Below are 13,209 nucleotides of genomic sequence, written 5' to 3' on the forward strand. Positions count from 1 at the left end.
GTGTGTGTTGTTTAGGTTTTTTTTATTTAAGTAATCTCTACCCCCAATGTGGGGCTCAAACTCATGACCCAGAGATCAAGAGTTGCATCTTCTTCCGACTGAGCCAGGCAGGCACCTCTGTATGTGTATATGTGTGTTTGTGTATACCTCTCTGAGAAATCTAAGAAACAGGTTGTTTTTTTTTTTAAGATTTTATTTATTTATTCATGAGAGACACACAGAGAGAGGTAGAGACACAGGCAGAGGGAGAAGTAGGCTCCTTGCAGGGAGCCTGATGTAGGACTGCGTCCCAGGACCAGGATCACGGCCTGAGCTGAAAGCCAACACTCAACTGCTGAGCCACCCAGGTGTCCCAATCTAAGGAACTTTAATGGTAGTCACTTTGATGGAGGAGAGAGGTTGTTGGGGTACCGGTAGGATGGACTTAAATTTTATATGTCCTTTTGTACCTCTTGAATGATGTTCTATGTTTATAGTTAACTTATTCTACATAAGTATATACATAAGAAGTGAACTTCAGTAATTGGTTATTGGAATACACTCTGGTGGAAAACTAACTTTTCTTTTACACTTACAGAGAAGTGACGGCTGCCCCTCTCATCCCAGCCTCATCACTTGTCCCATGACGTCTAATCATATCCCAATCAGCCTTCACACTGCAGAGAGATTATTCTAAATTACTATTTTCATCACGTATCCTCCCTGCCCCCCAAATCTCCATGACCTAGAAGGTAATATCCACTTTTCCTTCTGACATTTCAGATCATTTATAAACTGGCCTCAACTTATCTCCTCCTGTTTGTCAGAAGCAACATTACATAGAGTTCAATAGCATAGGTTTTGGTGCTTGCCCATCCCTCATCATCAGAGAAACCCAAATCAAAACCACAAAGGGATATGTGGCTATTAACAAAAATACAAGAAAAAACAAGTGTTGGCAAGGAAGTGGAGTAAAGGGAACCCTTGCACACTATCGGTGGGGCTGTAAATTGGTGTAGCCACTGTGGAAAACAGCATGGATGTTCCTCAGGAAATCGAGAACAGTACTATCATAACATCCAGCAATTCCACTTCTAGGTATTTATCCGAAGAAAACGAAAACACTAATTTCAAAAGATATATGCATATCTGTATTTATTGCAGCATTATTTACATCAGCTAAGATATGGAAGCAACGTAAACATCCACTGATAGATGAATGGCTAAAGAAGATGTAATATATTTATACACTGGAATATTATTCAACCATAGAAAAGAATTAAATCTTGCCCTCTGTGACATGATGCACCCACAGGGTATTATGCTCAATGAAATAAGTCAGATAGAGAAAGACAAATGCTGTATGATTTAACTTATACGTGGCATCTAAAAAACAAACCAGGGATGCTTGGCTGGCTCAGTCAGTAGAGCATGTGGCTCTTGATATCGGGTTGGGACTTCAAGCCCCACATTGGGTGTAGAGAATAAACTTTAAAAAATAAAGAAACGAAACAGTTGAAGAAACAGAACAGACACTGGATGATAGATAGAGTAGACAATGTGGTGGTTGCTAGAGGGAGGCCAGTGGGAGAATGGGCAAAATAGAGGAAGGAGATGAAGAGTACAGACTTCCAGTTCTAAAATAAACAGGACACAGAGATACAATGTAGGACACGGGGAATATAGTTAATAATATGTAGCAGCTTTGTGGTAACACTTGGTAGGTCTGTCTGGGTGATCTCTTTGAAATCTATATAAATGTTGAATCATTATATCCTACACCTGAAATTAATATGATATTGTATGTCTAACTACAGTTCATTAAAAAAAAAAGTTCTGGAGATGGAAGATGGTGATGGTTGCACCACATTATGAATGTACTTAATAACAGTGAGTGCTACAATTAAAAAGGATGAGATAGTAAATGTTGTTTGTATTTTATGTGTATTTTACCACAATAAAAAAGTTGGAAAAAATAATGAACAAAATTAATAATAATAACAAAGGCTTTGAAGCAAAACCACCTGGGTTCAAACCTTTGCCTGTGATTCTGGGTTGAGCTACTTAATTCCTGTGTTCTTCACTTTCTTTTGTCTTTTTTTTTTTTTAAGATTTTATTTTGGGGGTGCGTAGGTGGCTCAGTTGGTTAAGCGTCTACCTTCTGCTCAAGTCATGATCCTGGTGTCCTGGGATTGAGCCCTGCATTGGGCTCCCTGCTCAGTGGGGAATCTTTCTCCCTCTCCTCCCTGCTTGGGCTGTCACTCTCAAATAAATAACTGAATTCTTAAAAAATCAATCAATAAAGTGATCTCTCCACCCAAGGTGGGGTTCAAACTCACAACCCTGAGATTAAAAGTCACATGCTGCACCAACTGAGCCAGCCAGGTGCCCCTCCTCAGTTTCATCATCTGTAAAAAAAAAAAAAAAGGCACAATAAGGGCACCTACTTAGCAGTTTGACACATAAGAGCACACAATAAACATTAGCTGTGATTGTTATTATTATTATTATTTAAATATTTTATTTTTTCATGAGAGACACACAGAGAGAGGCAGAGACACAGGCAGAGGGAGAAGCAGGCTCCATGCAGGGAGCCCGACGTGGGACTTGATCCTGGGACCCCGGGGTCACACCCTGGACAGAAGGGGACGCTAAACCACCGAGCCACCCCGGCTGCCCAAGACTTGGCGTGCTTACACCAGAGCTTCTCGTACAGGGATTCCACGAGTGTATAACCCGTGGGGTCTCTGCATTATTCAAGTATGAGGACCACGGACCCAGTGCTTTCTGGAGTGAGGCTGACCCACGAGTCCTCAACAGTCCCTTGCCCTCCCAACTCGAGAGGGGACCCAGACCTATGCCCCAAGCGCTGCCCCAAAGGTCCACTTTGTCCCAGGACGGTGGGCTGGCAGCAGTTTCATTTTTTTTTTAAAGATTTTATTTATTTATTCATAGAGATACACAGAGAGAGGCAGAGACACAGCAGAGGGAGAAGCAGGCTCCCTGCGGGGAGCCACGTGGGACTCGATCCCAGGTCCGCAGGGTCACGCCCCGGACAGGAGGGGGCGCTAGACCGCTGAGCCACCGGGCTGCCCTGCCTCCGTTTCAGGGGCAAGCGGTTTAGACTGAAGCCCTTGGGCCCTGTGTGTCTGGCTTCGCCGCAGTCCGCTCGCTGTGCGCCTGAGCCCACGGGGTCTCACCTGCACCCCAGGCAGCTCCCTTGCAAGGGGTATTTTGCGGGACCCCCCCTCCCCCCGCCTAGTGATGGTGATGGGGCTCGGGAGTCACATACGCCTAAGTCCCACCCCCCCTTGCCCCTCCGATGCGTGACCTTGGGAGAATGCACTGACACTCCTCTGTGCCTCAGTTTCCCTCATCTGAAAACACGGTGGTCGCCTCCGTTAAGGGAGGCCTCAATTGCACCATCAAGGCACGGAGCGTCGCTTCTTCGGCGGACGTCCAAGAGCAAGCACCTGCACCCACCCCATCCCTCCCTCGTGCTCCTCAGGCCCCCGGGCATCCCAACGAGTTAGAGACCTCGAGGTCTGTCCGGTCTCCCGCCGTTGGGAAACCCGCCCAGTTGCCTCCCCAGGCCTAAGTGCCAGGGAGGGGTGGGTGCAGCTGTGAGGTCGGTTGTAGGGACTCAAGGGAGGCGGGCGCAGAGGTTCGAGGTGTCCGCGTTGCCGGTGCACTCCTCGCGGCGGCGAGGGGCGGCGTTCCAACCTCTGCAGAACGGCCGGCGGGGACCTCTTCCCTTCTCAACATGGCGTCGCCCTCGGGCCGCGTCGCGCGGAGCCGCCGCGCTGACGTCGATGCGCGCGCGTCCTCCGCGCCGGACCCCGACGCATGCGCACTGTGCGCTGTCTTCTCCGGGCCAGAGCAGCAGCGGCGGCGGCGGCGACGGCGGCGGCGGCGTTTGAGCGGAGGAAGATGGCGGCTCCGGGCGGCGCGGGGTCCCGCCGGCTGTGAGGAGCCCCGGTGCGGCCAGCGCGGCCTGAGGCGGAGCCCCTCTGCTCTGGCCCTGCCCCCGGCTCCCTCTTCGCCGTCGCCCGCGGAGCGAACCTGAGAGCGTGGCGCGGGCTGGGCCAGGTGAGGCGGCTTCACCCCCTCCTGGGGCCGCGGCGGGGCGCCGGCGCCTTCTTGCCCTTTACGCCCCGGGCCCGCAGGGGGCGGGGGGCGGCCGCGCATCTCGCGCCGGGGTGGGTGCCGGCTGGCCCGGGGGCCTCGCTGTCGTCATCCCCCGCCCCCCTGGGTTAGGCAGGGATTCCAGCCGCTGCCGTCCCCGGGTCCACGGGAGGGTGTACGACCAGGGCGAGGGTGGCTGCGAGGGTGTCAGATGCTCCCCCCGCCCCCCCCGCAGATCTTTAACGGCTCGCGCTGGGGACCCGGAGTCCAGGGCTTTCCAAAGCCCTCCTCCACCTGGGGCTGCGGCGAGGGGGGGGCGGGGGGGGAAGCTGAAGCTGCAAAGGGGACGATCTTGCAATTGTTTCATTTAAAAATAAAACCCCCAGGCAGCCTGTCTGCCCTACCGCTTGGCTCTCGGAGCAAGGTCTCGCCCGCGAAGTGGCAGCTGCGGGGTCCCCTCGGCGGAGACAGCCATGCACGTTGTGGCTGCGAGAATGGTTTGTGCAAAGGGGAGCGGTGGGCGGGTGGGAGCGAATTTGTGGTCGGAGAGGAAGCGACCGGGGAGATGGTGATATGGTCCCTGCAGAGTAAGCCTGGTGCCAACGAGGCCTCCGTCCGCCTGAAAACCCTTGTGTCGTTGAGGTTCGGAATAGCTCATTGCTTTTTGTCTGTTAACCGTGTCCCGAATTTCATTCATTAGGGAAAAAAAAAAAAAAAAAGCTGCTTTTCCTTGACTGCCAGAGTCTTTGGGACTTTTTTCGGTGGTGGGATTCTGATTGCTCCGGGTGAAGGTTCAGACCCCTACCGGTTCTCACTTGCTGGCAAGGACGTTGCACGATGCTTATTATGCTTTTTTGAGAGTAAGTTTGTTTTTGTTTTTGTTTTTTTGGTTGTGGTTCGGCTGCTAATTGGGAGGTTTTGATGGAGTTTCTCACGTTGGGAAGCCGGTTTGAAGCCTTGTGATCTCTTCCTCCCCGAAGACCGGATGGGATCAGTTGGAGCTGTGCTATGGGGAAAATGTTGAGGCAGTGGCTTTGGCTTGGACACACACCGAATGTCTTTGTGACTTAAATTTGTCTTGCTTGTGTTTAAAATGATGACATCATGAGTTTAAGGGGAGAAGGAAATTAGAGGGGAAATGCCGTCTATTAGAATTGAAGGTTTAGAATTCAGTCTGTAGCTCTGACAGTGAATAGTGACTCTCTGTGTCAAATTACTAACCTTGAGCATATTCATGTGTATCATCTGATTGGACGCCCTTTCTATTGTGTGTTGTCATTTTACACCCGGTAACTATTTGCTTTGGACAAACCCAGTGTAAATCTGTTACTCAATCTACACTGACCCACGGGTGTTTTTGTCTACTTCGAAAAGTGGGTAAGTTGTTAAAATGACTGTTGGGTTTAATATTAGCTATTTTTTGGAGCTTTTCTTAAAAGGTTTTCCCACAGAGATTTGTAGATTTTCTTAGTGCCTGTCATAAGGACATAAACCTGAACAAATAACTTCATCGCAGAAAATTGGAGAGCCACCTTAAATTTCAGTTTGCGACGAGTCATGAAATTAATGCAGTAAAACATCCTGATGGTTTGACATTATGCTTCTTCGCATAATGTGTTGCATTGTTGTGCTAAATCATCATCAGGTATTGATGCAACTTCATGACATCCATGACATCATTCACTTTCCAGCATTTTGCCCTTTGCAATTCCTTCTCAGAGTCACAAAAAGAACAGCATCAGGAAAAATAGCTTAGGATGCTGCTTGCTGTCTGATACCTAAAGGAGTCTTCATATAACACTACTTTATGTAGTTAGACTCTTCTGTAAGATTGAGAACTGTGTGTGATTCCTACCTATTATGAAGAGCAGGCATAGAAAATGCTAGTAAAACTTCTGGGTTTTACAAGAATATTGAGGTCCCAAAGGAGAAGTTCTCTCAAAGATGAAAAAAATAAGTCATTATCTTTTGTGATTTTAAGGTGGTTTTAGTTGATTAACAGCTGTTTATAAAACCAGAAGCCGTTTGGTTAACTAATGCCTTTTCCACTTAAAGATTGTTATGAGGGGGATCCCTGGGTGGCGCAGCGGTTTGGCGCCGGCCTTTGGCCCAGGGCGCGATCCTGGAGACCCGGGATCGAATCCCACGTCGGGCTCCCGGTGCATGGAGCCTGCTTCTCCCTCTGCCTGTGTCTCTGCCTCTTCTCTCTCTCTCTCTGTGACTATCATAAATAAATAAAAAAAAAATTATTAAAAAAAAAAAAAGATTGTTATGAGGGTCAAAAGAGGTAATGTTTTCTGAGGGTCCTTTGCAAAATAACAGGTAAATGTAAGATTATTCAATGATCAATTTTATGAAAGCCCCTACTGAGGACCCTCTATATACACTGGGCATTTGGGGAAGTAGGTACTAATGATACTAAGATCGGACACCTTTTGGTCTCAGGTTTGCCTACGGTCTCGTTGGGGAGCCAGACAAGGAAACTAGTTTAGTATATTGTAGTGTAAGAAGTGCATTGAATGCAACCAAGGGAGTCAAGGAAGGCTTCTCGGGGACAGAATGGCTCCCCAGCCTTTCCTATTTTGCAGAAAAATCTGCCTTTTGTGAGTGACTTGCTTTTTATAAAAACACAGAAAATTTTGTATCATGAGTTCTTTCCCCCTTTTATTCATTCACTGTCATGACACTTCCCACACAGTATGCCCCAGTTATGATTGCTGCATTCTCAAAAATCCAGCAGAGTCTTGGGAGAACCTGAGAGTGAGTCATATGCCAGGCAACAAACACAAACATTGCAGCTGCAATGAAAATATCTCAGATTACTAAATGGTGACAACTTTAGAGTGATGATGTTTTTGTTTTGTAAACTGGCATAAGAAGCAATGTATGATTTTAATTTGATCACGTTTAGTTAATGTTTAGTTGTCAATCCCTTAGAATGTTGACTGTAAGTGGTTTCTAGTACTGTCTTCCTTCCCAAAATAAGTGTGAAGGTTCTTTTCCTTTTTGGGTGAAGCTGACAACTTAAACCAGGACTATACTAAACTATTTTATTATTATTTTTAAAGATTTTATTTATTTATTCATGAGAGACACACACACAGAGAGAGAGTCAGAAACACAGAGGGAGAAGCAGGCTCTGTTCAGGAGCCCAATGTGGGACTTGATCCCGGGACCCTAGGATCCCACCCTAAGCCAAAGGCAGACACTTAACCCAGGCGCCCTACTGAACTATTTTAGAGAATCCATTCATGTGAATTGAGTTTGCTTGCATCTCTGATATTGAACTTCTATATCTCAATACAAGTTCCTCTTGCTTAGTAGTTTTATATAATTAACTTAGCATGCTGTTGCCTATAGTGCAAAAATTTTATGAGTTTTTGGATGTGTAGAATCTTTATGTGGTAGTTGAACATTTACAATTTGGTAACATTAAAAAAACAATTTGGTAACATTCATGTTTACATGTTAGCATGTAAACACGCAATACTGAAAATGAGGGCTTTAAGGTTGTGGTTGACAAAAAGTGAAGGTGATGTGTCTGTTTATTTTTCTGTATTGTTAGTTTGTTACATATACAGAAGGATATGATGTATAGGCAAGTCATTTTAAAATTGCTCAGTCTTGGGGTGCCTGGCTATCTCAGTTGGAAGAGCATGTGACTCTTGATCTCAGGGTTGTGAGTTGAAGCCTCATGTTGGGTGTAGGGATTACTTAAGTAAATAAACTTGAAAAAAATAAAATTGCCTGGTATTGTGGTGTTGTGCTCATAATTCAGCTTCTGTTCTTTCTTTTTTTCTTTTCTTTTTTAAAAAAGATTTATTTATTAGAGAGAGTGCACATACGATTGTGGGGTTGCTGGGGCAGAGGGAGAGAGGGTCTCAAGTAGACTCCATGCTGAGTGTGGAGACCCATGTGGGGCTTAATCTCAGGACCCTGAGATCATGACCTGAGGCAAAACCAAGGGTTGCATACTCAACTGACTGAGCCATCCCACCTGTTAGCTTGTTTTCTAAGTTGTTTTTTGTGACCTAGGGGTGCTGGCTGGTCAGTTGATAGAGCATACTGCTCTTCATCTCTGGATTGTGGGTTTAAGCCCCATGTTGGCCATATAACTTACTTTAAGATTGATTGATTGATTTGAGAGCGTGTGCGCAAGGAGAAGAGCAGAGGCAGAGGGAGAGAGACAGAGGGAGAGAAATAATCAGTCAGACTCCCTGCTGAGTGCAGAGCCTAATGTGGGGCTCAGTTCCACAACCCATGAGATCATGATCTGAACTGAAATCATGAGTTCAGTGCTTAACTGACTGAGCCACCCAGGTGCCCTGCCTTAGCTTATTTTAAACAACAACAACAAAAATGTTGGAAAAAAGACAAAAATAACTAAATTGTTTTTTTGTGACCTTCTCAATGTCTTGTAAAAGTACAACTTAGTGATATTCCTGTAGCTTAATTTTGCTCTTCCTTACTTTACTCATGGGTGTATTGGAAAGCAAATTTGCTTTAAATTTTGATTATTTCTGATAAAGTTTCTCCTTTTTTTTTCTTTTTTTCTTTTAAAAAATATTCTATTTATTTGAGAGAGAGAGAGAGAGAGAGAAGGAGTGAGTGTATGTGCATGCATGGGCAGAGGGAGAAGCAAATCCTGGCTGGGAGAGGGAGAGAGAGAATCTCAAGCAGACGCTGCCCTGTCTGCAGAGCCCTACACGGGCCTCATCTCACAACCATGAGATCACAACCTGAGCCAAAACCAAGAGTCAGATGCTTAACCTACTATACCACCCAGGTGCCCCTGTTATTCTCATTTTAAATGCTTGGTTCATGTTGCTAATAGAGAACAGGTAATTTTTTTCCCAGAATGAACTTCTTGGTGCATGGTTTGGAGAAAGATTGATCTTAATTATAAATTCATCAATACACTTTTATTAAAATGCTGCCTCTCCCATCTCCTGGCTTTTTATTTTTTAATTTTTATTATTTTTTAAAATATTTTATTTTTATTTATTTATGAGAGAGAGAGAGGGGGGAGGGGGAGAGAGAGAGAGAGAGAGAGAGAGAGGGGCAGAGGCAGAGGGAGAAACAGGCTTCATTGGAGGGAGCCCAATGTGGGACTCAATCCTGGGTCTCCAGGATCATGCCCTGGGCTGAAGGCGGCACTAAACCGCTGAGCCACCCGGCTGCCCTCTCCTGGCTTTTTAAATAGAAGTCAGGGGAAATGGAATTTATCCTTCTATTTCAATATTTTTTAAGCTTATTTTTTTTAAGGTTTTGTTTTTAAGCAACCTCTGTACCCAACATGGGGCTTGAACTTAGAACCCTGAGGTGAAGAGTCACATGCCCTACCAACTGGATTTAAGAGACATCAGAGCAGGGGTGTTAAATAAAGCCATGAATAAACCCAGGTCTCTAATCAAGTGTGGAAAGAGAAGCCCAGGAGAGAAACAAAACAAAACAAAAAACATGCATTCCTGCGACCAAATTGTAACAGCCCCGTGTTACTGAAGCTTTTTTATTAGTAGTCTTGATATCTTTTGCCAGAAAGGAACAGTATCTTGTCTTGGGATCAACAGTGTTTTGTTTGCATTGTGTTGTTCAGGATTGTTTTCCTAACTTTTTTCTTTTTTTTATTTTTTTAATTTATGATAGTCACAGAGAGAGAGAGGCAGAGACATAGGCAGGGGGAGAAGCAGGCTCCATGCACTGGGAGCCCGATGTGGGATTCGATCCTGGGTCTCCAGGATCGCGCCCTGGGCCAAAGGCAGGCGCCAAACCACTGCGCCACCCAGGGATCCCTGTTTTCCTAACTTTTGATTTGATACTTAATAACATCTTCCCAAATAGATCCTTTGGTCTAGTCAAGATCAAGCAACCTGCTCTCTTCCTTATGACTGAATCTGAAGGTTTACTTTCCTGTGTGTCCTTCAAATTTTGATTTGTTGCCCATTTTCACCTCTCCCCCTTTCTCACTAATTGCAGTTTTCTCCTCCAAAAGTCTGTTTCATACATCATGGAGTTTGGGAATGTGATTCTCTGTAGAGATGCATAATGACCAGTGGATTAAAATTTCACATTTTATTTAATTTAAAAGTAACTTAATGGTAACAAACCTTGATGGGATTATAGGTGAAATAAGCTTGACAAAAAAGAACAAGTACTATATGATTGCACCTATATGATGTACCTAAAGCATTCAAATTCATAGAAACAGAAAGTAGAATGGTAGTTGCCAGGGGCTGAGTTGAGGATTGTGGAGATTATTGTTTAATGTTGTGGAGTCTCAGTTTAGGATGATTGCAAGTTATGGAGATAGATGGTGGGGATAGTTGTACAACAGTGAATGTACATAAGACCACCAAAGTGCACACTTAAAAATGGTTAAAATGGCAAATTTTATGTTATGGATTTATTAACACAATTTTAATGGTTTATATATGCTCTGTGGGATGGCTTGATAACCATTTATTTTACCATAGTAATTAATTCCTAGGCTTTGGCCCCAGGTAGACTCAGGCTTATACCCTAGTTTGTTTATTTATTTATCTGTTTATTTATTTACCTGTTTATTTTTAAAAAGCTTTTATTTATTCATGAGAGACAGAGGCAGAGACACAGGCAGAAGGAGAAGCAGGCTCCATGCAGAGAGCCCGACGTGGGACTTGATCCTGGGTCTCCAGGATCACGCCCTGGGCTGAAGGCGGCACTAAACTGCTGCTCAGGCTGCCCCTACCCTAGTTTTTTAAGTATGACTCGGAGCTTCTTTAAGTCTCAGTTTTTCATCTGAAAAAATGAGGATAATGATGCCTGTGTTGTGGGACAATTAAATATGGGAATATATGTGAACTTCTTAGCACATTGCATAGCACATATAAACATCCAAATGTTAGATATTATTGTATTGTCTTTATGGAACCTTAAAACGAGACAAGGGTAGCCTGACTGGCTCAATCGGTGGATTGATCCCCGTGGGGCTCAATCGTGGAGGCTCTTGATTGTGGGTTCATGAGTTTGAGCCCTGTGTTGGGTGTAGAAGTTACAAAGATAAATAGATAAATAAATAAAAAGAGTAAAACTGGGACAAGGACAAGGGGAGTATAGTCTCCTAACTTCTTTATGGTATAGTCCCAGTGGCATACCTGTCCTGTCACAGGAATGCATGTTTTTTGTTTTGTTTTGTTTTGTTTCTCTCCTGGGCTTCTCTTTCCACCCTTGATTAGAGACCTGGGTTTATTCATGGCTTTATTTAACACCCCTGCTCTGATGTCTCTTAAATCCATCTAGGTGTGATCTTTCTTTTTATGCTTCTTGGTTCTCTAGGGACATCATAGAGCATATCCTCTAACTCAGCTGTCCAAGTGTTTACAACAGAGTCTATTATCTCATCTCTCTCTTCTGTTAGGGTAAAAACCTTCACTAAACAAGTTCCCTTCTCAATATTCCCATATCCATAGGTAGAATAATTTTATTCTGATTTGATAGACTGTAAAACTGGGAAGATTGTTTTTAAAAAAAATCTTTCATCTACTGTTTCCTGCCATGTAGTTCTGCATTCTTTTTCTTAGTATCCCTTAGATTTGCCTGTCTTTACCATCACTCTAGACCAGGCTTTCATGAGCTGAAAGCAGACTGAATTAGTGTCATAGTTTTTAGCTGCTTTTGTTGCCAGGGCCCTACCATTTGCTAGTTTTATGCTCTCAGTCTCCCTCATCTTCAAATGGCAATTACAATTCCTATCTCATGACATATGTGTAAAATATTTAACTAAATGCCTAACACATGGTAAACACTCAACAAACAGAAGCTGCTGTTATTTGAGATATTTTTCTCAGTAATCTTTGGAAATGGTTGAGATTGAGGTGACAGTATTTTGACAGACCAGTCTTAAGGGATATTGTTTAATGTTTTTCCTCTGATCAAGTACCCATCGTAATTTGTAAGTGTCTACTTCCCCTGCTTAACTTTTGAACTTTCCGTATGACCTTCATTGTACCTTGCCTTGCCTCTTGTGTATCTTATGCTTGGGTGTACAGTTGGAACATTTATCTTCCTAGGTAGAGGGCCTTTCTTTTTTTCTTTTTTTTTTTTCTTTTTTTTTAAAGATTTTATTTATTTATTCATGATAGACATAGAGAGAGAGAGAGAGGCAGAGACATAGGCAGAGGCAGAAGCAGGCTCCACGCAGGGAGCCTGATGTGGGACTTGATCCCGGGACTCCAGGATCGCGCCCTGGGCCAAAGGCAGGCACCAAACTGCTGAGCCACCCAGGGATCCCCTCTTTTTTTCTTTTAAAGATTTATTTTTATCAGCACACACAAATGTGAGGGAGAGCATGGGCGGCTAGGGAGGCAGAGGGAGAAGCAAACTCCCTGCTGAGCAGGGAGCCCAAAGCCAAGACCTTGGGATCATGTCCTGAGCCAAAGGCTCAACCAACTGAGCCACCCAGCACCCTGGGCCTTCCCTTCCCTTCCCTTCCCTTCCCTTCCCTTCCCTTCCCTTCCCTTCCCTTCCCTTCCCTTCCCTTCCCTTCCCTTCCCCTCTCTTTTCTCTTTTCTCTTTTCTCTTTTCTCTTTTCTTTTCTTTTCTCTTTCTTCTTTCTTTTCTTTCTTTCTTTTCTTTTCCTTCCTTCCTTCCTTCTTTCTCTTTTTTTCTCTCTCTTTCTTCCTTTCCTCTCTCTGCAGCTCTATATAAATAAAATAAATAAAATCTAAAAAAAAGTTAATATCCAAAAGAAAACTTATTTTTTCAAGATTTTATTTATTTATTCATGAGAGACACACAGAGAGAGAGAGAGGCAAAGACACAGGCAGAGGGAGAAGCAGGCTCCATGCAGGGAGCCCTACGGGGGACTAGATGCCGGGTCTCCAGGATCAGGCCCGGGCCAAAGGCAGGCACGCTAAACCGATGAGCAACCCAGGCTGCCCCCCAAAGAAAATTATTGTGCTAATTAGTTTCTGCCAAATAGCTTAAAAGGAATGTATCATGCAGTGTAATTCATATGTAATATTTTTAGTGCTTTGTAGGCACATTTAGTGCTTATGTATTAGGCACTCAGATATTCATTTAGTATATACTTTGAATTCTTGCAGATTGATGTTTCTCATGAACTGA

The 13,209-nt window shown here is 44.4% G+C and overlaps 1 protein-coding gene across 4 annotated transcripts in view; it reads left to right on the forward strand.

The window, feature by feature from the left end:
- Positions 1-3,927: 3,927 nt before the first annotated feature.
- The window catches only part of FBXO42 (F-box protein 42), a 103,011-nt gene continuing 93,729 nt past the window's right edge, over positions 3,928-13,209 (forward strand). For 2 of the 4 annotated variants that reach the window (XM_049106820.1, XM_049106822.1), the window contains exon 1: positions 3,951-4,068. Coding sequence is in view for 1 of the 4 variants with exons in the window: in XM_025447878.3 (XP_025303663.3) it covers positions 4,578-4,601 (24 nt within the window). In the remaining 3 variants the exon portion in view is untranslated. Of the gene's footprint in view, positions 4,069-4,481; positions 4,602-13,209 lie in introns of those variants that run through there. The other 2 variants (XM_025447879.3, XM_025447878.3) reach the window with 2 other exon arrangements.

Source organism: Canis lupus, chromosome 2 (genome assembly GCF_003254725.2).
Source record: "Canis lupus dingo isolate Sandy chromosome 2, ASM325472v2, whole genome shotgun sequence".
Lineage (NCBI taxonomy): Eukaryota > Metazoa > Chordata > Mammalia > Carnivora > Canidae > Canis > Canis lupus.